Raw genomic sequence first — 27710 nt, forward strand, 5'->3', positions numbered from 1 at the left:
GTTAGTGTTTTAATTGTAATTTTCAAATCAAACTTGATTTGTAAAGCCTTTTCATACAACTTGTGCAACACAAAGTGCTTTACATAACTAAAAGACAAAAAACATTCAAGTATACACCTGACAGACGTGCACAGTAAAGACTTTTTATTTAAGTATAGATTTATGATAAAAACATTAACAATAAAATCCCAATGCCCAACAATTGGAGAAATGAGAAACAATTAACATTTAGACGTTGGCAAAAAGTCACAGGCCATTGTAGACCATTACAAAAGGAAAGAAAGGAAGATACTCTCAAATTAAAACAGGAAAAACAACTAAAACACAAGTAAATTTAAAACAGCACAAGTAAAGCAAGGCCAAAAGCAAACTCAGATAAACCAGTTATCAAAATCTAGACCCTGATACCCCTAACTTTATTCTCACAATGTTTCAAAGTTTCTGTAGAGCCAAGGGGGGTTGCTGATGATGATTACATATTTTTAAGACAGCCGGCAGCTGGGCTCTTATTTTACTGTGGACAGGCTTACTTATAGTTGTGATGCTTTAGAAGGGAGAGAACTTTGTCTCCTTCACAACCGAGATCCCCCATCCATTTCTGAACTTCTTTTTCGCTGATTGGAAGAGACATCAATACAGGCACCTTTCCACCATGTTGTTTGCCGTATTCAGCCAGCGACTGGAGTGTTGTCACCACACGGATGATGCCTCTGTGCATCATTGTCAGCTGTGTGTCTGTCATTGCACGCTTGTTCAAGTTCTGTTTAGAGACGTGCTCTGACAGTCTCTGCAAGGTTGCAATAGCCTGAAAAAGAGTTCAAGGAGAATGTGAGACCACAAATACGCATAGTTTGTTCTCATACATTTTTGAATCTGTTATATATTTTATTCTCGTGGTTAAATTGTTTAATAGATTCACATTTTTTTTTCATGATCTCAATTTGGCCTTGCAATATGAACAGTATTAATGATGAAAGTTTTACCTTCAGCAGTGGTTTCATGAAGCTGCTAAGTAGGCCTGATTCCAGAGGGATGTCATAGTTGTCCAGTTTCACAGTGTCTTCTTTATGGTCCTCCAGCCAGTTCATCAACTCCTTCATCTTACTGGTTAGGACTAATAATAAGCTAAGAGATTTATGCAGTCGGTTCCATTTTTCAGCAGCTTCAGGGTCCTGACGGAGAGACTCTAAAACAGCTCTTGCAGCTTTGAAAACAGCATCAATTTCACAAAATTCTTTAATCATTTTGCTGAATTTGGCAACATTTCTCAAAACCCAAGCTGTGGTTTCAGCAGCCGTGGTTCCGGCCTCTGCCGCCTCTGCAGCCGCCTCTGCCGCCCCTTCTGTTGCTGCATCCACTGCTTCTTCTACAACTCCTTCCATTGCAGCGTCTGCAGCCGCCTCTGTAGCCGCCTCTGCGGCTGCCATCACCGCTGCCACTGCCACATCCACTACGATTCCAAGAACTATCCCCATGATGTCGGTGCAGCTAGAACAGACACAAAGGAGATGAGGTTGGATGGTTGGATGGTTTTCTCTGTCAGCGGCCGGATGATAGAGGATGCGAGGGCGCTGCCCTGGTTAAAATCATGAAGAGAAAAACTATCAAGCAATATACAAGAAAGTGCCTGTACGTATCATTTAAATGCGTTCCAGTTAAAATTCAATAAATAGGTTGTTGGCACGAGCCTAGCCCTTCAGTTCACCACAAACTGATTCACATTCTAAATCAATTTTCTAAATAACATGCAAACACTGGTAATTGCTGGAACCGATCAGAGGTCTGAAAAATAAATCTGCTTTAGTGGCAGGACGTTCCAAAACAACTGATAAGTCGCTGTGCTGAGAACGCTGAGATAAGGACTGAACAAGGAGAACAAAGTCAGAGAGAAACTGCAGTGTCATCATCATCATCATCATCATCATCATCATCATCATCATCATCATCATCATCACCCTCACCCCCCCAGAGCCCACCCAGCACTCCAGGGAGTCAGGAGCCCCCACTTCTGGAATTTACTGACAGGATGAAAAGCCTGGTGAATATTGGATTACAACTAACACCGTGCCAAAATCCTTTATCTAACCCCCCACATCACCCAACCCCTCACAAACCACCACCCCGGAAACAGCGGCTGACCAAAAGTCACCGCCCCCCCCTCACCTCCTCTGAACTACCGTATCAGTGATCTCTGATATGTGCCGGGTCCAGGCTGTGATGTCAATATTAACATTGTTCTGTCCCAGGAAAAGTCTGGGCCTCATGGAGTTAAATCAGCTTTCTCTATCCCTGTGATGATAGGTAACAGAAAACGTATCAAACTAGTGAGAAATGAAAAAGTTCAGTTAAATCTGCTAATCTGTTGAGTATAGCATGTCATCCTCGAATCTCACCAGTGTCTCCTGTTAAGGATTTACATTTAGCCCTTTTAAATATCAGGTCTCTGGTTGGCAAATCTTTCTTAATCAATGATTTTATTAACGAGCACAACCTTGATTTTATGTTTTTAACTGAAACTTGGTTAAGTCAGGATAATAGTGCAGCAGTTCTTATTGAGTCAACGCCGCAGAATTTTTGTTTCTTTAGTGAAGCAAGAACACATAGGAGAGGAGGCGGAGTTGCTTTCAATGCAAGAAAATGTCTTACGGTCAATTTGATTCCTTTGAATATGTTGCCTTTCAGTTAAAATCCCCCTGTCGAGCAATCTTAGTGACCATCTACAGACCACCCAAATATGATGCAAGGTTTTTTGATGAGTTTGACAAACTACTGTCAATTGTGTGCATGGATTTTGATTGTGTTGTTTTAGTGGGTGATTTTAACATTCATGTTGATAATCCCAAAGATGGATGTGCTAAGGAACTTTTAAATATTCTGGATAATTTTGGGCTTTCCCAGCATGTCAAAGATTCAACGCATAACCGAGGACATGTTTTAGATTTAATTATTTCCAAAGGTCTTAATATCTCACATGTTGTGGTGAATGATGTTGCTCTGTCTGATCACTACTGTGTTTTGTTTAAAATGACCACTGTTGCCAATCCTATGAAAGGTGAAGCAGAGGTAATCAGAAAGCGTTATATAAATGATAACACCTGTTCACCCAGGGTTTTACACCATCACCAACCCTTCCCTCAGTTCTAGTTGATGACCTTGTTAACAGTTTCAGTTCCAATGTTATGACTGTTATTGATTCTATCGCCCCAATTAAGACCAAAGTTTTGTCCGCGAGGAAAAAGTCACCCTGGAGAAACGCCACACTGGTTAAAGAACAGAGAAGGAAATGTAGACAAGCAGAACGCAGGTGGCGCAAAAACAAACTTCAGGTATATTACAACATTTATAAAGAGAGTCTTCGCAACTATAACCAGAAACTGAATAATGCAAGGCAATCGTATTTTTCAGAGATTATCAATAGAAAAAGTAATAATACTCGCGCACTGTTTTCTGTGGTTGAAAAACTGACAAACCCTGCAGCCTCAAACCCCCTGAACTGATGTCTGAAAAGTCCTGTAATGACTTTGTTGACTTTTTCACAAACAAAATATTACAGATAAGACAAGCAATGTGCTCCACCTCAGGAATGATAACACTCTGGCCTTCCTATCTTGTAGTAAAGCTGGGACAGTTCATCATATTAGATAATACAACCCTAACGGAAACAGTTTCAAAATTAAAGCCCACAACATGCTGTCTTGATATTCTGCCTTCAAACTTTTTTAAAACAGTTTTTAACTGCATAGCACCGGATGTATTGCAGATAATAAATACTTCTCTTCAAACAGGCCAGTTTCCCCAGGCGTTGAAAACTGCAGTAATAAAACCTCTTCTAAAAAAATCAAATCTGGATGCTACAACACTTAGTAACTATAGGCCAATATCAAATGTGGCATTTTAGGGAAAATCATTGAAAAGGTCGTTTTCCAGCAAATCCATGCTTTTATGATGCAAAACAACCTTTTTAACGCATTTCAGTCTGGATTTCGGCCACACCACAGCACTGAGACTGTACTCATCAAAGTCCTAAATGATATTCATCTGAATAATGATGCAGGCAAATCCTCTGTTCTGGTATTATTGGATCTGAGTGCTGCATTCGACACAGTTGATCATAACATTCTTCTCAGCAGACTGGAAAAGTGGGTGGGACTTACCGGCACTGTGCTTCAATGGTTTAAATCTTACTTACAAGATAGGGCCTTTTTTGTGTCAATAGGAAACCAAGAGTCTAAGAGAACCAAGATCACATGTGGGGTTCCTCAAGGGTCCATTCTCGGACCGCTTCTATTCAACATCTATATGTTACCCCTAGCTCAGATCACAACATTTCCTACCATACTTATGCCGATGACACACAGCTTTATATTTCAGTGTCACCACATGACTACAGTTCCCTACTCTCATTGAGTAACTGTATTCACCAAATTAATGAGTGGATGTGCCAGAATTTTCTCCAGCTAAATGCAGAAAAGACAAAGGTGATCATTTTTGGCGCTAAAAACGAAAGGGAACAGATCAGCGCTCACCTTGGCTCCATGTCATTGACCGCTACAAATCAAGCCAGAAATATGGGTGTAATTATTGACTCAGACCTGAACTTCAACAGCCATCTAAAGTTTATCACTAAATCTGCCTATTACCACCTAAAAAAACATTGCTAGAATTAAGGGTATTCTGTCTAAACAAGACATGGAAAAACTTATTCATGCATTCATTTTCAGTAGGTTGGATTATTGCAATGGCATCTTTACAGGTCTGAACAAAAAATCTATCAGGCAGCTACAGCTGATCCAGAACGATCCGCCAGAGTCCTTACAAACACCAGGAAACTGGACCACATTACACCAGGAAACTGGACCATATTACACCAGGAAACTGGACCACATTACACCAGGAAACTTGACCGTATTACACCATGAAACTGGACCATATTACACCAGGAAACTGGACCACATTACACCAGGAAACTGGACCACATTACACCAGGAAACTGGACCACATTACACCAGGAAACTGGACCATATTACACCAGGAAACTGGACCACATTACACCAGGAAACTGGACCATATTACACCAGGAAACTGGACCATATTACACCAGGAAACTGGACCATATTACACGAGGAAACTGGACCACATTACACCAGGAAACTGGACCACATTACACCAGGAAACTGGACCACATTACACCAGGAAACTGGACCACATTACACCAGGAAACTGGACCACATTACACCAGGAAACTGGACCACATTACACCAGGAAACTGGACCACATTACACCAGGAAACTGGACCATATTACACCAGGAAACTGGACCACATTACACCAGGAAACTGGACCATATTACACCAGGAAACTGGACCATAATACACCAGGAAACTTGACCATATTACACCAGGAAACTGGACCATATTACACCAGGAAACTGGACCATGTTACACCAGGAAACTGGACCATATTACACCAGGAAACTGGACCATATTACACCAGGAAACTGGACCACATTACACCAGGAAACTGGACCATATTACACCAGGAAACTGGACCACATTACACCAGGAAACTGGACCATATTACACCAGGAAACTGGACCACATTACACCAGGAAACTGGACCACATTACACCAGGAAACTGGACCATATTACACCAGGAAACTGGACCACATTACACCAGGAAACTGGACCACATTACACCAGGAAACTGGACCATATTACACCAGGAAACTGGACCATATTACACCAGGCAACTGGACCATATTACACCAGGAAACTGGACCACATTACACCAGGAAACTGGACCATATTACACCAGGAAACTGGACCATATTACACCAGGAAACTGGACCATATTACACCAGGAAACTGGACCATGTTACACCAGGAAACTGGACCAGGAAACTGGACCACATTACACCAGGAAACTGGACCATATTACACCAGGAAACTGGACCATATTACACCAGGAAACTGGACCATATTACACCAGGAAACTGGACCACATTACACCAGGAAACTGGACCATATTACACCAGGAAACTGGACCATATTACACCAGGAAACTGGACCACATTACACCAGGAAACTGGACTATATTACACCAGGAAACTGGACCACATTACACCAGGAAACTGGACCATATTACACCAGGAAACTGGACCACATTACACCAGGAAACTGGACCATATTACACCAGGAAACTGGACCATATTACACCAGGAAACTGGACCATATTACACCAGGAAACTGGACCATATTACACCAGGAAACTGGACCACATTACACCAGGAAACTGGACCACATTACACCAGGAAACTGGACCATATTACACCAGGAAACTGGACCACATTACACCAGGAAACTGGACCATATTACACCAGGAAACTGGACCACATTACACCAGGAAACTGGACCATATTACACCAGGAAACTGGACCATATTACACCAGGAAACTGGACCAGGAAACTGGACCATATTACACCAGGAAACTGGATCATATTACACCAGGAAACTGGACCACATTACACCAGGAAACTGGATCATATTACACCAGGAAACTGGACCATATTATACCAGGAAACTGGACCATATTACACCAGGAAACTGGAACATATTACACCAGGAAACTGGACCATATTACACCAGGAAACTGGACCATATTACACCAGGAAACTGGACCATATTACACCAGGAAACTGGACCACATTATACCAGGAAACTGGACCATATTACACCAGGAAACTGGACCATATTACACCAGGAAACTGGACCATATTATACCAGGAAACTGGACCATATTACACCAGGAAACTGGACCACATTACACCAGGAAACTGGACCACATTACACCAGGAAACTGGACCATAATACACCAGGAAACTGGACCACATTACACCAGGAAACTGGACCATATCACACCAGGAAACTGGACCATATTACACCAGGAAACTGGACCACATTACAACAGGAAACCGGACCATATTACACCAGGAAACTGGACCACATTACACCAGGAAACTGGACCATATTACACCAGGAAACTGGACCATGTTAGACCAGGAAACTGGACCACATTACACCAGGAAACTGGACCATATTACACCAGGAAACTGCACCATATTACACCAGGAAACTGGACCATATTACACCAGGAAACTGGACCACATTACACCAGGAAACTGGACCATATTACACCAGGAAACTGGACCATATTACACCAGGAAACTGGACCATATTACACCAGGAAACTGGACCATATTACACCAGGAAACTGGACCACATTACACCAGGAAACTGGACCATATTACACCAGGAAACTGGACCACATTACACCAGGAAACTGGACCACATTACACCAGGAAACTGGACCATATTACACCAGGAAACTGGACCACATTACACCAGGAAACTGGACCATATTACACCAGGAAACTGGACCATATTACACCAGGAAACTGGACCATGTTACACCAGGAAACTGGACCAGGAAACTGGACCATATTACACTAGGAAACTGGACCATATTACACCAGGAAACTGGACCATATTACACCAGGAAACTGGACCACATTACACCAGGAAACTGGACCATGTTACACCAGGAAACTGGACCATATTACACCAGGAAACTGGACCATATTACACCAGGAAACTGGACCAGGAAACTGGACCATATTACACCAGGAAACTGGATTATATTACACCAGGAAACTGGACCATATTACACCAGGAAACTGGACCATATTACACCAGGAAACTGGACCATATTACACCAGGAAACTGGACCATATTACACCAGGAAACTGGACCATATTACACCAGGAAACTGGACCACATTACACCAGGAAACTGGACCACATTACACCATGAAACTGGACCATATTACACCAGGAAACTGGACCACATTACACCAGGAAACTGGACCATATTACACCAGGAAACTGGATTATATTACACCAGGAAACTGGACCATATTACACCAGGAAACTGGACCATATTACACCAGGAAACTGGACCATGTTACACCAGGAAACTGGACCATATTACACCAGGAAACTGGATTATATTACACCAGGAAACTGGACCATATTACACCAGGAAACTGGACCATATTACACCAGGAAACTGGACCATATTACACCAGGAAACTGGATTATATTACACCAGGAAACTGGACCATATTACACCAGGAAACTGGACCATATAACACCAGGAAACTGGACCACATTACACCAGGAAACTGGACCACATTACACCAGGAAACTGGACCACATTACACCAGGAAACTGGACCACATTACACCAGGAAACTGGACCATATTACACCAGGAAACTGGACCATATTACACCAGGAAACTGGACCATATTACACCAGGAAACTGGACCATATTACATCAGGAAACTGGACCATATTACACCAGGAAACTGGACCATATTACACCAGGAAACTGGACCATATTACACCAGGAAACTGGACCATATTACACCAGGAAACTGGACCATATTACACCAGGAAACTGGACCATATTACACCAGGAAACTGGACCACATTACAACAGGAAACTGGACCATATTACACCAGGAAACTGGACCATATTACACCAGGAAACTGGACCATATTACACCAGGAAACTGGACCAGGAAACTGGACCACATTACACCAGGAAACTGGACCATATTACACCAGGAAACTGGACCATATTACACCAGGAAACTGGACCACATTACACCAGGAAACTGGACCATATTACACCAGGAAACTGGACCATATTACACCAGGAAACTGGACCACATTACACCAGGAAACTGGACCACATTACACCAGGAAACTGGACCATATTACACCAGGAAACTGGACCAGGAAACTGGACCAGGAAACTGCACCATATTACACCAGGAAACTGGACCATATTACACCAGGAAACTGGATTATATTACACCAGGAAACTGGACTATATTACACCAGGAAACTGGACCAGGAAACTGGACCATATTACACCAGGAAACTGGACCATATTACACCAGGAAACTGGACCACATTACACCAGGAAACTGGACCATATTACACCAGGAAACTGGACCATATTACACCAGGAAACTGGACTATATCACACCAGGAAACTGGACCATATTACACCAGGAAACTGGACTATATTACACCAGGAAACTGGACCACATTACACCAGGAAACTGGACCATATTACACCAGGAAACTGGACCACATTACACCAGGAAACTGGACCACATTACACCAGGAAACTGGACCACATTACACCAGGAAACTGGACCATATTACACCAGGAAACTGGACCATATTACACCAGGAAACTGGACCACATTACACCAGGAAACTGGACCATATTACACCAGGAAACTGGACCACATTACACCAGGAAACTGGACCATATTACACCAGGAAACTGGACCAGGAAACTGGACCATATTACACCAGGAAACTGGACCATATTACACCAGGAAACTGGACCATATTACACCAGGAAACTGGACCATATTACACCAGGAAACTGGACCACATTACACCAGGAAACTGGACCATATTACACCAGGAAACTGGACCACATTACACCAGGAAACTGGACCATATTACACCAGGAAACTGGACCATATTACACCAGGAAACTGGACCACATTACACCAGGAAACTGGACCAGAAAACTGGACCATATTACACCAGGAAACTGGACCATATTACACCAGGAAACTGGACCATATTACACCAGGAAACTGGACCATGTTACACCAGAAAACTGGACCATATTACACCAGGAAACTGGACCATATTACACCAGGAAACTGGACCATATTACACCAGGAAACTGGACCATATTACACCAGGAAACTGGACCATGTTACACCAGGAAACTGGACCACATTACACCAGGAAACTGGACCACATTACACCAGGAAACTGGACCACATTACACCAGGAAACTGGACCACATTACACCAGGAAACTGGACCATATTACACCAGGAAACTGGACCATATTACACCAGGAAACTGGACCACATTACACCAGGAAACTGGACCATATTACACCAGGAAACTGGACCATATTACACCAGGAAACTGGACCATATTACACCAGGAAACTGGACCACATTACACCAGGAAACTGGACCACATTACACCAGGAAACTGGACCACATTACACCAGGAAACTGGACCACATTACACCAGGAAACTGGACCATGTTACACCAGGAAACTGGACCATATTACACCAGGAAACTGGACCACATTACACCAGGAAACTGGACCACATTACACCAGGAAACTGGACCATATTACACCAGGAAACTGGACTATATTACACCAGGAAACTGGACCACATTACACCAGGAAACTGGACCATGTTACACCAGGAAACTGGACCATATTACACCAGGAAACTGGACCACATTACACCAGGAAACTGGACCATATTACACCAGGAAACTGGACCATATTACACCAGGAAACTGGACCACATTACACCAGGAAACTGGACCATGTTACACCAGGAAACTGGACCATATTACACCAGGAAACTGGACCACATTACACCAGGAAACTGGACCATATTACACCAGGAAACTGGACCACATTACACCAGGAAACTGGACCATATTACACCATGAAACAAACTGGACCACATTACACCAGGAAACTGGACCATATTACACCAGGAAACTGGACCACATTACACCAGGAAACTGGACCACATTACAACAGGAAACCGGACCATATTACACCAGGAAACTGGACCACATTACACCAGGAAACTGGACCATATTACACCAGGAAACTGGACCACATTACACCAGGAAACTGGACCATATTACACCAGGAAACTGGACCATATTACACCAGGAAACTGGACCATATTACACCAGGAAACTGGACCATATTACACCAGGAAACTGGACCACATTACACCAGGAAACTGGACCATATTACACCAGGAAACTGGACCATATTACACCAGGAAACTGGACCATATTACACCAGGAAACTGGACCACATTACACCAGGAAACTGGACCATATTACACCAGGAAACTGGACCATATTACACCAGGAAACTGGACCATATTACACCAGGAAACTGGACCATATTACACCAGGAAACTGGACCATATTACACCAGGAAACTGGACCATATTACACCAGGAAACTGGACCATATTACACCAGGAAACTGGACCATATTACACCAGGAAACTGGACCAGGAAACTGGACCATATTACACCAGGAAACTGGACCACATTACACCAGGAAACTGGACCACATTACACCAGGGAACTGGACCACATTAGACCAGGAAACTGGACCATATTACACCAGGAAACTGGACCATATTACACCAGGAAACTGGACCATATTACACCAGGAAACTGGACCACATTACACCAGGAAACTGGACCAGGAAACTGGACCATATTACACCAGGAAACTGGACCACATTACACCAGGAAACTGGACCACATTACACCAGGGAACTGGACCACATTAGACCAGGAAACTGGACCATATTACACCAGGAAACTGGACCATATTACACCAGGAAACTGGACCATATTACACCAGGAAACTGGACCACATTACACCAGGAAACTGGACCACATTACACCAGGAAACTGGACCATATTACACCAGGAAACTGGACCATATTACACCAGGAAACTGGACCACATTACACCAGGAAACTGGACCATATTACACCAGGAAACTGGACCATATTACACCAGGAAACTGGACCACATTACACCAGGAAACTGGACCATATTACACCAGGAAACTGGACCATATTACACCAGGAAACTGGACCACATTACACCAGGAAACTGGACCATATTACACCAGGAAACTGGACCATATTACACCAGGAAACTGGACCATATTACACCAGGAAACTGGACCATATTACACCAGGAAACTGGACCATATTACACCAGGAAACTGGACCATGTTAGACCGGTCATGAAATCGCTACATTGGCTTCCAGTGAGTCAAAGGATAGAGTTTAAAATCTTCCTGCTGGTCTACAAAGACCTGAATGGTCTTGGACCAAAATACATGCTGGATCTGTTAGTTCCTATGAAGCTCCCAGACCCCTGAGCTTCATCTGGATCTGTTAGTTCCTATGAAGCTCCCAGACCCCTGAGCTTCATCTGGATCTGTTAGTTCCTATGAAGCTCCCAGACCCCTCAGGTTCATCTGGATCTGTTAGTTCCTATGAAGCTCCCAGACCCCTGAGGTTCATCTGGATCTGTTAGTTCCTATGAAGCTCCCAGACCCCTGAGCTTCATCTGGATCTGTTAGTTCCTATGAAGCTCCCAGACCCCTGAGGTTCATCTGGATCTGGTTTGTTGTGGTTCCAGAACCAGAACCAAGCAAGGTGAGGCAGCGTTCAGTTATTCTGCTCCTCACCGGTGGAACAAACTTCCTGTAGACCTGAGGTCTGCTCCAACTGTAGATCCTTTAAATCAGGGTTAAAAACATTACTGTTTACTCAAGCGTATCCCTAAATTAAACTTACCTGCTGTATTCTACTGCCCTTATTTTTAACAGCTTGTGCTTTTTATTATTTTACTTCTTTTCTTATCATCTTATTCATTATTGTATTCAATCTTATTTGTTATTTACTGTCTTATTATGTCTTGCCGCTTTTAATGTCAATGTAAAGCACTTTGAATTACCTTGTGTTGAATTGTGCTATAAAAATAAATTTGCCTTGCCTTGCCTTGCCTTTAGTGTGTTCACCAAATGTATGTTTTGGAGAGATGGCAGCCAACTAACTTTCATTTCTAGAAGTCTGGACACTTAACCACCTAAAGCCTGAGCACTGAGACAGGAACAGTTACAGTCTAAAGTTCCTCTCTGCATCGGCCTGTCTATAAGTTTGTGTTTGTGCAGATTAAAGAAACAATCAATGAAAGACAAACACATCATGACAGCCTAAAACACAACTAAAACAACTGCAGAATAAACCTGCAAATAATAAATGTGTCTTGTAGACTCTCATGTCTCAAAAAAGTGATGTCAAATTTAGAAATGACTAACAGTGTTCAGTTAAACCAGTTTCAGAAACTAACTCGTACTTGGAATATGTTACCATGGTAACGGTGAGTATTCTTTAAATAATAGGTCTTTAGCATCTTGTTTTTTTGTTTTATTGGTTATAAGAAATTATTGAACTTTCTGTATATTTCCGCTCACAACTTTGAAAGTAAAACAGGAAATGAGGCAAAAGTACAAGTGATGTAAAAATAAAACCAGGACAATATTCTGTCTTCTGCAGAGTGACAGGCAATATAAAGACTAGCTCTGAGACAACAAGTGATATACAAATACTCACAATGTGAATAGGACAGATAAAGTTGGAGAGGAAGGAAGCAGCAAGAGTCTACGATCAAACTGAAGACAAATAGTTGAACCTCTTCTTTTATAGTTAAAACAGGAGGAGCAAGAAGTACGGAGGGCATGAGGAAACACACACACACACACATAAGGAGACACACACAGATACACGCGCCGACATATACGTCATCATACTAATTTACGTTACCATGGTAACAGCAGCAGCAAAATTGTTGTTTTTTCCAGTGATGACTCTTGTTTTAAGTGTAATGAGATTATTTTTGACTAAAAATGAGGCATTTTAACTAGAAATAAGACAAATATTCTTGTTAAGATTCTGAGTTTCTGCAGTGTGTGTGTGATTAACCCTGATTAAATACACCGAGCTAATTGATGGTATCACTGCTCCCCCTAGTGGACAGATCCATAAACACATTTGATACAATAACACAAATGGCTCTTACATTTAGTTCATTACTGAAGTTTAGTTCATAAAATCTACACGACTTTATTATATAATCATTAACTGTAACCTGTTGTGATGAATGTTTTTATGTGTCATCTTTAATGTCACTATTTGAAATGTACACATTATAATTGTTTTAACACAAGGAGCATTTCTTAAATATGGTGTGTGAAGTAAAGTAGCAGTTATATATCAGTGTGTGTTTTCATTGTCTGAATATGGTGTACATATATATATATATATATATATATATATATATACATATATATATATATATATATATATATATATATATATATATATATATATATATATATATATATATATATACAGGGCTGCACATAAGTGGGCCGCCAGAGCGCATGTGCCGTCAAAATCCACAGTGCGCTGTCAATCCTGTGCTGCGAAGCGCTTTTGCGTACCAACAGCTGGGGCTCATATTATTGGGTGTGGGCAGACCAGAATACTAATATTAGGCAAGGCAAGGCAAGGCAAGGCAAGGCAAATTTATTTGTATAGCACAATTCAACACAAGGTAATTCAAAGTGCTTTACATTGACATTAAAAGCGGCAAGACATAATTAGACAGTATTAAAACATCTATTGGGAGAGCTTTTCCCCAGAACTGCCACTCAAAGTTGGTACTGGCCAATCACAGCGCGTCCTTACTCCCCCTCCATGCTCGTTGGGCAGGAAGAGAGGTAAGGATCAGCTTTACTGAACAAACCCCGACACCTCTCGTCAAAATGTCCAAGAAGCAAGCGCCATTAAGTAATTATTTTGGCGTTCCACCACCACCAACTACAAAGAGACGCCAAACTGAACCACTATCCGTGGATAGAAACAGGAAACGTGTGTTCGCCGAGAAGTGGCTGCATGATGTTACGCGGCGACGCGTACCGTACGTTCACGCTCCCGCGTATCGTACGCCGTAAGCTCTGCGTTGGTGCAACGCAGAACCATAAATCAGCCAGTGTCCGTCACTGCGTGCAGCAGTTACCTGCAGCAAGACGCTGCTCTCTGATTATGGATCACAGTTTATGAAAACCCCAAATAAAAAATAAATTAGAGAATATTTTATGAAATCAATAAACAATTCCATCATCAAAATTGTAACAAATAAAGGTTCAACATATCTTGCTTTGCATGTAATAAGACTAGGTAATATATTAGTTTCACCTTTTAAGTTGAATTATTGAAATAGATTAACTTTTACACCATATTCTAGTTGAATTATTGAAATAAGTTAACTTTTACACCATATTCTAGTTGAATCATTGAAATAAATTAACTTTTACACCATATTCTAGTTGAATTATTGAAATAAATGAACTTTTACACCATATTCTAGTTGAATTATTGAAATAGATTAACTTTTACACCATATTCTAGTTGAATTATTGAAATAAGTTAATTTTACACCAAATTCTAGTTGAATTATTGAAATAAGTTAACTTTTACACCAAATTCTAGTTGAATTATTGAAATAAGTTAATTTTACACCAAATTCTAGTTGAATTATTGAAATAAGTTAACTTTTACACCATATTCTTCACCTGTAGCAATATTCTACACCTTGGCTGATGTGGACATACAGAGCATAGGAGGATATTTCAGCTGCTATATGGTTGTCTGTCTGTACAGTCATGCAAGTTCAATGCTATTAAAGAACACGTTTTCTTCATATAAATAAACACATTTTTATGCAGTTTAGAAGTTTTGGGGCTTTTTTTTGGCTCCTGTGCTGCTGAAATCAGGGCGTCCTTTATTTCTATGTGCAAAATATGCCATGAGCATCCCAATCTGGCCGATAAAAACTGTAACTTTTATACTGACTCTACAGACTAACACGCACCATAATTTGTTGATTCATCTTTATACTTTATAATAAATATGGTTTTGCCTATAACTTATTCCTGCATCCCTCTTTTATCGATCCGGCGAGACGGGTCACCGCGTTTTTGGAGCCCCAAGTCACTTATCCAGGGGCTCCTCTGAGCACCAGACCAAAATCATTATGTGCAGCCCTGTATATATATATATATATATATATATATATATATATATATATATATATATATATATAGGCCTTTTAACGTTAAGTTTATGCATAAAAGGAAGAAGACTGGACTATCAACAAGAACGCAGTGATTTGTAGATTTGGTAAAAAAAGAATGTTCCTCTCTGTTCTGCCCTGTGTTCAGGTGCATTTATAAATTATAATATAATAGTAGATTTTGTACAACAGCGCCCCCGTGTGGCCCCTAGCAGCATTAACTGTAGAGTAATTTCCTCAGAATGAACGAGGCCCAGAAGAGAGCACATGCTGCTGTTTCTCCTGCTGCAGTTTATCTTTAACATTGTTGCCTTGGACACTATTTGTCCGTTAGTGTTTTGTTTTGTTGATTTTTAGATATGACTTGCATATTATATTTGCTGAAAATTTGTTTTGCTGCAAATTCAGTCTAAGAGTGACTTAATTGATGGCTAGCATAGCTTTGCCCTATGACTCAACATTTTTTAACCTCAGTTACATTTCTTAGTCATGTCAGTGAATATTGTTTAGATTCTGATTTGTGTTTGCATTTTGTTCTTTATTACAGTTTTACAGTAAATTGTGGATCTTCAATAAATGTGCAAGAGGACTTCAATTCAATTCAATTCAATTTTATTTATATAGCGTCTAATACAACAGATGTCTCTAGACGCTTTCCAGAGATCCAGAACATGAACATAAACATAAACATAAACATGAACCCCCGAGCAGTTATTATATAAACAATGGCAGGTAAAAACTCCCCTAGTGGGAGAAAAACCTTAAGCCAAACAGTGGCAAGAAAAACTCTCCTTTAGGAGGGAAGAAACCTTGAGCAGGACCAGGCTCATAAGGGGGGACCCTCCTGCCGAGGGCCAGACTGGGGGTCAGGGACGGCAACAGCACAGCAGGCAGGTGGAAGCAGCAACGGGATGACCAGGGGTGGGGACAGCAGGCCAGCACACAGCTCCCGAAGCTCCGGCCCAATCATCAGTCCCAGGTTGGGGTGCAGGGTCGGGGAAAGGTTGAGAAGGGGCAGGGCCAGGGAGAGGAGTCTTGACGGACAAACCTCTCCCCCGCCCAAAAGGGGCCGTTACCCTGCCCCCCTTACTCCCACACTGCAGGATCCGGTGTTTTGCATTCAGAGATGCTCTTCGCCACCGACAGAGGATGCTGCACCAAGAAAAAAGAGAAGAAAAAAGGGGGTGGGGGGGGGCAGCACAAGAAACTACAGGAGCGACTCTAACACACTAGAGTTTACACTACCTAGAGATTTACCAACACCAGCTAGAGGTTTACTAAACACTAACTATAGGCTTTACTAAACACTGAAGGGGATGGATCCTCCAATATGATAGGGTGGACAATATGACAGGGTGGACGATATGACAAGGTGGACGATATGACAGGGTGGACGATATGACAAGGTGGATGATATGACAGGGTGGACGATATGACAGGGTGGACAATATGACAGGGTGGACAATATGACAGGGTGGACAATATGACAGGGTGGACACTATTTTAAGGGACGCACATAAACTCTTCTTTTTTATTAAATATAAATAAGATTTTTATTACCAAATGATCAAAACACTTAAGATGAGTAATATCTTATTTAACAACATAATAACATGAAAACGAAATGAGATATTTTATGATTGGACTTTATTTTACCCACATTGAAATTGAACGAGCAAAATAGCATCCTCTTATAAAAACCTGAAGAAAATCTAGAAAATGTATCTAAAGAGCCGAGTAATGCTTTTTTAGGAATATAAAAACTTATCCCAATATTAAGTTAACATGACACATGAATTATGTATGTACAGGACACCAAAAGGCCCTTCAGTGATATTGACCTATATATATATATATATATATATATATATATATATATAAAGTCGTGTAGATTTTATGAACTAAACTTCAGTAATGAACTAAATGTAAGAGCCATTTGTGTTATTGTATCAAATGTGTTTATGGATCTGTCCACTAGGGGGAGCAGTGATACCATCAATTAGCTCGGTCTATTTAATCAGAGTTAATCACACACACTGCAAAAACTCAGAATCTTAACAAGAATATTTGTCTTATTTCCAGTTAAAATGTCTCATTTTTAGTCAAAAATAATCTAATTACACTTAGAACAAGACTCGCTGGAAAAAACAACAATTTTCATACAATTTTCGTACAGCACTGGCCAATCAACCTTATCAATCATAGATCTATACAGATGATCTAGTGGTATTGTCTCCGTACAGTGCTGGCCAATCAACCTTTCTTTGGCAGGAGAAGTATTAGAGGTTGTAAAGAAGTTTAAATACCTGGGCCACATAATCAGGGAGGATTTCAGTGACGATGATGATTTGCAGCGTCAGAGCTGTAAACTATATGGCCAAGTTAAAATGCTGTAAGTTTCACATGTACGGATAATGTTAAAACAGCACTGTTTAAAACATATTACACTCCGCTATACACCGCTCACTTGTGCTGCCGTTATACCAGTGCTAAAATGAAAAAGCTACAGGTGACAGACAACGATGCCCTTAGAATGTTTCTAAAACTCTCTAGACCAGCGGTCGGCAACACAAAATGTTTTAGATCCATATTGGACCAAAAACACAAAAAACAAATGTGTCTGGAGCCGCAAAAAATGAAAAGTCTTGTATCAGCCTTAGAATGAAGAAACACATGCTGCATGTTTCTATATTAGTTAGAACTGGGGGGAGATTTATTTTTCAAAATGTCGAGATTAATGTTGAAGTACAATCTTGAGAAAAAAGTCGAAATGTTGAGAAAAAAGTCAAAATGTTGAGAAAAAAGTCAAAATTTCGTGAAAAAAGTCAAAATTTCGTGAAAAAAGTCTAAATGTTATTCTATTATAATTATTTAACTTTAAAACACCTCCACCCAGTTTAAATGTTATTCTATTATAATTATTTAACTTTAAAACACCTCTACCTAGTTTAAAGGTTATATTATTATAAATATTTAACTTTAAAACACCTCTACCTAGTTTAAATGTTATCTTATCATAATTATTTAACTTTAAAACACCTCTACCTAGGGCCCTCCCGGGGTTCGTAGAGGATGGCAATGCCCAGGACTGTCACTTAGGTAGGAGCACGGGGTGGTAAAAATAGGAAAAAACCGGGATAAAAATATTAAAAAAAAAAAAAACTAGGTAGAGGTGTTTTAAAGTTAAATAATTATAATAATACAACCTTTAAACTAGGTAGAGGTGTTTTAAAGTTAAATAATTATAATAGAATAACGTTTAAACTAGGTAGAGGTGTTTTAAAGTTAAATAATTATAATAATACAACCTTTAAACAAGGTAGAGGTGTTTTAAAGTTAAATAATTATAATAGAATAACATTTAAACTAGGTGGAAGTGTGTAGAAGTAAAGTAATTAAAATAAAATCAAATGTAACTGAGGTAGAGATCTCTGAAGGTTCATCTCTACCTCATTTAATTCTCATGAACGCCCCAGTGAGTCATCAACGCCGTAAAGTTTCTAAGAGTTGGTGTTTGATTCAGCTGAAATTATGCAAATGTTGCTGTTTCTTATGCTTGTGCACCCACACGTGCACAAGCACAGCATCACTCAGTCGCTTCAGCTTCAGTCTGACCCTTATAAGGCTGGCAGGGTGGAGAGGCTGACGGGCCACACCTGGCTGCAGCTCCTCCACCCTGCCACATTTACATTCAACTGTCCTTTATATATTCTTTTATTTCTTTTCAATATGGTGTTAGAATCTCTGTATTTGTATGTTACACTTGTTCTTAATTTCTTTCATTGTATTTAAAGATTTAAAAAAATGCAATAATATCCACTTTAGAGGGGTTTTAAAGTTAAATAAATATAATGATATAACCTTTAAACGGTTCAAAAGTTAAATAAATATAATAATATAACCTTTAAACTGTTAAAAAGTTAAATAAATATAATAATATAACCTTTAAACTGATAAAAGGTTCAATAAATATAATAATATAAACTTTAAATGGTTCAAAAGTTAAATAAATATAATAATATAACCTTTAAACTGATAAAAGGTTCAATAAATATAATAATATAAACTTTAAACGGTTCAAAAGTTAAATAAATATAATAATATATCCTTTAAACTGTTAAAAAGTTCAATAAATACAATAATATAACCTTTAAACTGATAAAAGGTTCAATAAATATAATAATATAATCTTTAAACTATTGAAAAGTTAAATAAATATAATAATATAAACTTTAAACTGATAAAAAGTTAAAGAAATATAATAATATAATCTTTAAACTATTGAAAAGTTAAATAAATATAATACAAAACCCAATGAAACATTTGTTATTTGAGCAGGAAATGAAACAAAGTACTAACATAAATCTGTTTAAAAAGAGATTATTTATAAAGAGGTAAATGGAAGAGGAAATGGGTTAACATGGAGTGTGTTAAACAAATAAAACAGAGAAAAATTGTATATTATCCTCGCTTAAGATATGTTTAGATATTTATGTGGATATTTATGTAGTTTATATTATATGTTGAGAGGGATAGTTATAATTATGTAATAAATGTTATATATTTATTATGTATGTAGCATATATTTATATATATATATATATATATTTATGTAGTTTATATTATATGTTGAGAGTGATAGTTATAATTATGTAATATATGTTATATATTTATTATGTATGTAGCATATATTTATATTTATGTAGTTTATATCGTGTATATTCATATAGATTTATATAATATTTCTATTTTCTAGATATTGATATAATATTTATGTAATATTTATATTTTCTATAAACTTGGATAATGTTGTAATAATAGGCATGTTTATGTGGTATTTATATAGACTATATTTATATGGATATTGCGTAGATATAATAAAAGCAATAATGTAAATTCATAGAGTTATAAAGGGGTAGGAACCAGGAACAAGTGTAAACTTCTTCTTCTCCTTTTCCAACCTATTTGCATTTGTTACTTATTAAAGGAGCTCAAACATCGACTCCATAAAAGAACAGAATAGAATAATATACTTTATTATCAGTGTACCTGGGGACAGTGAGACTTAAAGCAGCATCACCTCTCCAGTGCAAGACAAATAAGAAACAATAGTGCAAACAATAAGAAATATAAGAATATAAGAGATATAAATAATATCAAAAATATAAAAAAAACAAATGAAAAACAAACTTTAAACTTTCTCTTAATCAAAAGGAGATCAAAACTATTAATATCTGTGCTCATTTTAAAGTTTTCTTGTAAATTCGTATCCCTCTTCATGTTTTTGTGAAATAAAGTCAAAAAAAAAGAACTTAGGTAATTTATATTTTACATTTTACTTATTCACTCATTTTTGTGTCATTCTTCCTACTTCTGTTAATCTTTACTGGACATGTATATTTATATTTTGTTACATATGTATTGGAGCAATTGTCTGATGTTCTTTGTATAAACTTCTTCTCAATAAAACAATTAAACTGCTGCTCCGGTTAAATTACACCGTGAAAACTTACAGAGCACGAACGTTTAACTGAATATTCATTTACGACAAGAGTTTGAAAAGTAAGTAACAGCAATGTAGACACTGCACATTCAACACTTAATAAATACATTTGACAAGGACACGTAGTTCAGGAGGGGGGGGGTCGGTGTCAATCGATACTTGGCCCTCCCCTCCCTGTTTTTATGGCATTAATCACATGCACTCACCACCAGGGGCGGGAGGGGGGCCCACATCACCCGCGTTCCCTCACCGGCCTGGGATAGGTGGGTCGGGGTACCCGGGCCCAGCGGGGCTCGCCGTGCAGCCTGGGGTGCCTTCTGGCGGTGCTGGACCCCCCGGGGAGGGAAACAGTGCTGGACCCACCCGGGGAGGGGGAAACGGTGCTGGACCCCCCGGGGAGGGGGAAACGGTGCTGGACCCCCCCGGGGAGGGGGAAACGGTGGTGGACCCACCCGGGGAGGGAAACGGTGCTGGACCCCCCCGGGGAGGGGGAAACGGTGCTGGACCCCCCGGGGAGGGGGAAACGGTGCGTGATTGTGTGTCTGTGTCGGTGAGAATGCGGTATGGAAGGGTCCTGCCATGGAGGATTTGAGCCTCCATTGGCAGGACAACAAAACTTAATAATTTATCAATATTATATCATACAAAGATGGTTATTATTATTATTATTATTATTATTAGTATTATTAGTATTATTATTATTATGTTTAGTATATCATATTATTATTAGTATAGATATCGGATAGATGAATGGATGAATGAATGGGATGTCTGGGTCTGGGGCCCTCCGTTGTCGGGCCTGCGCGAGTGTCACCCTGTTGGGGGGGTTCCCTCTCTCCGGGCCCGTCTCCGGTCCCCCCCGCTGCCTCTGCGGCGGGGCGACCCTCTGGTCTTGGAGGGCCACTTTCGTGGGGGACGGGTGCGCCTGCTCGCGCCGGGGCGGCTCTGTCTCTCCGGGCCGGCCTGCCGGGTGGGGGTCGTTGGCCTGGAGGGTGAGGGCCTCCTGGCCGCGTGTCCGGCCCGGACCGGGTGGCCGGGGATTGCCTGGGTCGCGGTCCGCCGCCGTGGGATCCCTGGCTGCTTCTTCTCGTGCCGTGGGGCCCCCTCGGCCGCCGCCGGGTGGGGGGGTGGGGGGGGGGCCTCGCAGGCGGTGGGTTGCCTCCCTCCTACTTCTCCCCTCTGTGGGGTTGCTGGTGGCCTGGGTTCCGGGCTCTTCCGTGTCGGCCTCTGGTCTCGCGGGTGGCGGGGTTGCTCCCCCCCCTCCCCCACTATAGATACACTTCAGGTGGAACTTTGTTTGGTTTATTACACACACGTACGCATACACACACACACACACACACACACACACACACACACACACACACACACACACACACACACACACACACACGCATGATCATATACATACTCGCATACACACACATAGACATACACACTGGCTTTTTCACCTGCATGCTGGCTCTCTAAAAGCCCCCCCTGTCTAACGCCATTACTTGTCCCAAATGTAGCAGAGACAGCATTTCCCCATTTGATCTGCATGCTCTGGTTAGAGTACCAATAGGACAGGATCCTTATAAAGGTGCCAGGCACTCCTCTCTGATGTAACTTTAAAAACAATTTAAAATGATTTATGCGATCAAATGCCTTTGATGCATCTATGAAACCAATGAGTACAGTAGAATTATGTCTTCTGTAATTTTCCACCACCTCCTTCAGAGCATAAATACATAAATCAGTACTATGTTTAGCCTTAAAGCCAAACTGGTTAGCAGAGGTGCATAGATATACAGATAGTCTGTCAAGTAATATTCTCTCAAAAACCTTCGACAACACACTGGCTAGAGCAATTGGCCGATAATTATCCATACACCCCACCCGGCCCACTTTATCCTTGATGATAGGTACCAAGGTAACGGACAACATGGAGTCTGGTAATACACCATGACACATAAAGCCTGTAAAACAAATAGCAAGGAGAACTGCTGCCCTCGGGCTTGCTAATTTAAAATGCTCTGCAGACATTTCATCTGGACCACAAGCCTTAGCATCAGCTAGCTCTGAGATGGCATGAAACACTTCCTTAGCTGTGATTTGCATAGTGTCTGAATTTACAATCTCACCTACTATGTAGGGGTCTCTCTTAAGACAATTAAATAGAGTAGAGTAATGTTTCGTCCACAGTTCAGCTATGTTATCACAACCAGAGACCCCCTCTACGGTGCTTGGTAGAGTTGTGGTGTTTGTGTTCAGAGCTCTCACCTCCTTCCAGAAACCAGTGACATCTTTATCAACGAGCTTTTCTGCCATAGAATCCGCTCTGATTTGTTGTGCATGCTTATTAACATAATGAATTGCATATTTATAATTAGAATTGGTGAACTTTTTCAAGTCAAGGGCAGGCCCCTCTCTGGGCCTTCCTGCATGGACCCAGCCCCTAAAGGCATTCTTGGCTTCAGCATGATAATGAGCCCAGGCCCGGGTCTACGAGGGTGCAAAAGCATGCATTGCACCCTCAGCTTATGTGTTTGCTGCTCAGTTGAAAATACGAAAAGAAAACTGACAAATGCGCGCGCGTCAGCCTGATTTATGGTTCCTCGTTAAATAGAATAGAATAGAATAGAATAGAATAGAATATCCTTTATTTTCTCCCTCAGTGGGGAAACTTATTTGTTGCAGCACACATATACACACATATAGGGGAGGGGTAAAAGGACTGAAAAGTCAGAAATAAAAAATATATAAAAAATACAAAAGATACGTATAAAATATGTATAAAATATGTATAAACAGGATATGAACAGTATATACAGATAAACAGTGCAGAAAAAAAAGCAGGTGGAGTGTGAGGTAGATTGGCAGATATTGCACATCTTAAGTTAAGTTATTGCACATATTATTGTCTGTTGGCTACTGAGAGCAGGCGTGATTATAAAGTCTGATGGCAGCGGGGAGGAAGGACCTGCGATGCCTCTCGGTGGAGCATCGTGGGTGACGAAGCCGGTCACTGATGGAGCTCTCCAGGGCTCTGACAGTCTCATGAAGGGGGTGGGAGACATTGTCCATGATGGAGGACAGCTTAGCCACCATCCTCCTCTCCCCCACCACCTCCACCCGGTCCAGACTGCAGCCCAGGACAGAGCCGGCTTTCCTCACCACCTTGTCCAGTCTCTTCCTCTCTGCTGCAGTGATGCTGCTGCTCCAGCAGACCACCCCATAGAAGATGGCCGACGCCACCACAGAGTCATAGAAGGTCCTCAGGAGGCCGCCCCTCACTCCAAAGGACCTCAGTCTGCGCAGCAGGTGTAGTCGGCTTTGGCCCTTTTTGTATAGGGCCTGAGTGTTAACAGTCCAGTCCAGTTTATTGTTTAGGTGAACACCCAGGTACTTATAAGAGTCCACAATCTCTATGTCCGTTCCCTGGATGTTCACCGGCGAGGGGGGGACTTTGCGCCGGCGACAGGATGGTCCCCTGTGGAGCTCCAGTGCTGCAGACCACCGTGTCAGACACACGGCCTCCTGTCCTCACAAACTGTGGTCTGTTAGTGAGGAAGTCCAGGACCCATGATGTCAGCCGCTGGCAGACTCCAGCATGGTGTAGTTTGTCCCCCAGCAGTTCTGGCTGGATGGTGTTGAAGGCACCGGAGAAATCATAGAACATGATCCTCACAGTGCTTCCAGCCCGCTCCAGGTGGGCCAGGGACCTCTGCATCAGGAAGATGACGGCGTCCTCAACTCCGATGCTCGGCCGGTAGGCGAACTGCAGGGGGTCGGCGGTGGAGCTCACCAGGGGGCGCAGGTGGTGGAGGACCAGCCTCTCCAGAGTCTTCGCCAGGTGGGATGTCAGGGCCACCGGCCGGTAGTGGCTGAAGTCGCTGGGTCGAGACGACTTGGGCACCGGTACCACGCAGGACGTCTTCCACAGCTGTGGTACCTTGTGCAGCCTCAGGCTCAGGTTGAAGATGTGCTCCACGATCCTGCACAGTTGCCTGGAGCAGGATCTGAGCAGCCTGGAGGTGATGCCGTCCGGACCCGTTGCTTTCCTCGCCTTGAGCCTGGCCAGTCCTCTCTCCACCTGGGCTGTGGAGAGCACCACGCTGGGCGGGGGGGTGGGGAGTGGGCTGGGCGGGGGGGTGGTGGGTGGGCTGGGCGGGGGGGTGGTGAGTGGGCTGTGCGGGGGGGTGGTGGGTGGGCTGGGTGGGGGGGTGGTGAGTGGGCTGGGCGGGGGGGTGGTGAGTGGGCTGGGCGGGGTTGCAGGGAGGGGGGTTGGTAGGTTTGGTGGAGTTGAGAGTGGGCTGGGGGGTTGTGGAGGGGGAGTAGCAGGGAGGGGGGTTGAGGTGAGAGTCCTTGGAGCAGAGGAGGCTCCAGTCGGGGGAAGTTGCAGCAGGGCTGGGTGGGTGGTGGGAGGGGTGTCTGGTTGTTCAAACCGGTTGAAGAACCGGTTCAGGTCATCCACCCACTCCTGGTCCCTGTCCAGCGCGGGTCTGGAGTTGCTACGTCCTGAGATGGTGTTCAGGCTCCTCCAAACCCCGCTGATGTCGTCCCGCTGCAGCTGGTCTTCCATCCTCCTCCTGTAGTTGCTCTTCCCCTCCCTGATCTTCTTCCTCAGGTCCCTCTGCACCGTCTTCAGCAGGTCCCTGTCTCCTGATTTGAAGACCCTCCTTTTGTCCCTGAGCAGGCCTTTAATCTCAGGGGTGATCCAAGGTTTGCTGTTTGCAAACACTCTAACTGTCTTGGTGGGTATGGTGGATTCTACACAAAAGTTGATGTAGTCCGTGACACAGCTGATGAGACTGTCGATGTCGTCCCCGTAGTCCTCACAGAACACATCCCACTCTGGATCCGCGCTGACCGTGTACCACTGCGCCTGCGAGGGCCGGCGGAGGCGGAGCTCCCATCCACTTGGGGATCTTGACGGCGGACGCGTGGGGTGACGGAGCTCCGGCTCGTCCCCCTCGTCGCGCCTGTGCGCCCGGCAATCACCCGAGCACTGAGCCGCGGGCTGGAGGGAGAGAGACGGCCGGCCCCCGGGCCGCCCCCGCCCCTCTCCTCTCCACCCGCGCTCTCCTTTTTTTTTCCGCCTACGACCTCAGATCAGACGAGACATCCCGCTGAATTTAAGAGGGAAGAGCTCAGCGCCGAATCCGCAACTTCCTGCATATTTCGCATATTTTGCAACTTTCCGCATATTCCGCAATTTCACCGCATAAAAGCACATAAAAAACCTGCACATTTAATCGCATAATCAATGATTTTAGCCCGCAGAATCAATGATTTTAGCGCGCAGAATCAAGGATTTTAGCCCGCAGAATCAATGATTTTAGCCCGCAGAATCAATGATTTTAGCCCGCAGAATCAATGATTTTAGCCCGCAGAATCAATGATTTTAGCCCGCAGAATCAATGATTTTAGCCCGCAGAATCAATGATTTTAGCCCGCAGAATCAAGGATTTTAGCCCGCGTTTTTCTGGAGGGTCTAATCAGCGGTACTGATACAGTGGTCAAGCCATGATGTTGTATACCAGGCCTCGCTAACATATGTAAAGCTATCTGCCGGTAATAGCATTTGAGAAGATAAAAAGAAATTGTTATCATCACAAAATTGTAACAAAAATTTGGCAAATAAGGACTTTTTGTCAGATATGTCAGCATTCAAGTCACCCACTACATGAACACTGGTAGTGTGATTCTCTGAGATACAAGAGTTGATAAAAGCAAGCCTATTCAGGTAATCATCCTCATTTTCTAGTGACTCATAAGGTGTATATACATTAAGGATAAGGATAAGGATATTTATTTTATTTTATTCTTTTTTACCTTTGCTGCCTCGTCCTGTCACAAAGTTCTGCAGGGACAACGTTCATCCTGTCATTCCCATGAACACTCCAGTGAGTCATAAACGTTTCCTGACGGAACAAACGAGTGTTTCTAAGAGTTTTTTTCTTTCATTCAGCTGAAATTATGCAAATATTGCAGTTTCTGGATTCTGAGGAACAAAGGCAAAAGAGTTCAGATAACCCAGAGGTATTGTGGAAGGTTTTTGCATAGGTTTACTTCCTTGAGGCATCGCACGCAGCTGATACAATAGTCTTAGTTGATACTTATAGTTGGGGGGACAAAACAATATCCAAATAAAAGTTAGTGTTGCACATGGGAAGGAAATATGTGGTTTACTGCAGTATCGGTATCAGGGGGTCAGGAGGTCAGAGATGGATGGACTCACATCCAGACCTCGTATACTCAGTTAGTGCCTGATACGTGACGGTTACACAAGCAGATAACAACATATGCAGGTTAATCAGTAGGTTTATGTAAAGACGGTCAAC

The 27710-nt window shown here is 42.1% G+C and overlaps 1 protein-coding gene across 2 annotated transcripts; it reads right to left on the bottom strand.

Moving 5' to 3' along the window:
* Nucleotides 1–27255, bottom strand: LOC133443625 (uncharacterized). Of its 2 annotated transcripts, none has more exons than XM_061720703.1 (3): nucleotides 27202–27255; nucleotides 984–1488; nucleotides 1–805 (listed from the first exon to the last, which is right to left on the bottom strand). In XM_061720703.1, exons 1-3 carry the CDS (start codon nucleotides 27246–27248, stop codon nucleotides 527–529), a joined length of 831 nt encoding a protein of 276 aa, XP_061576687.1. In that variant the 5' UTR covers nucleotides 27249–27255; the 3' UTR covers nucleotides 1–526. The 2 variants fall into 2 exon arrangements, with proteins under 2 accessions (XP_061576687.1, XP_061576688.1); XM_061720704.1 differs by lacking the exon at nucleotides 27202–27255 and adding an exon at nucleotides 13358–13455.
* Nucleotides 27256–27710: the final 455 nt, after the last annotated feature.

This window comes from Cololabis saira, chromosome 5, assembly GCF_033807715.1.
Source record: "Cololabis saira isolate AMF1-May2022 chromosome 5, fColSai1.1, whole genome shotgun sequence".
NCBI classification, from domain to species: Eukaryota; Metazoa; Chordata; class Actinopteri; order Beloniformes; family Belonidae; genus Cololabis; species Cololabis saira.

Excerpts from the sequence above, each read along its gene's own strand:
- LOC133443625 (XM_061720703.1), bottom strand. The coding sequence starts at position 27,248 with ATGAACGTTGTCCCTGCAGAACTTTGTGACAGGACGAGGCAGCAAAG. Across the intron at positions 1,489-27,201 it reads GACAGGACGAGGCAGCAAAG|CTGCACCGACATCATGGGGA; the intron begins GTAAAAAAGAAT and ends TGTCTGTTCTAG. Across the intron at positions 806-983 it reads TCATGAAACCACTGCTGAAG|GCTATTGCAACCTTGCAGAG; the intron begins GTAAAACTTTCA and ends ACTCTTTTTCAG.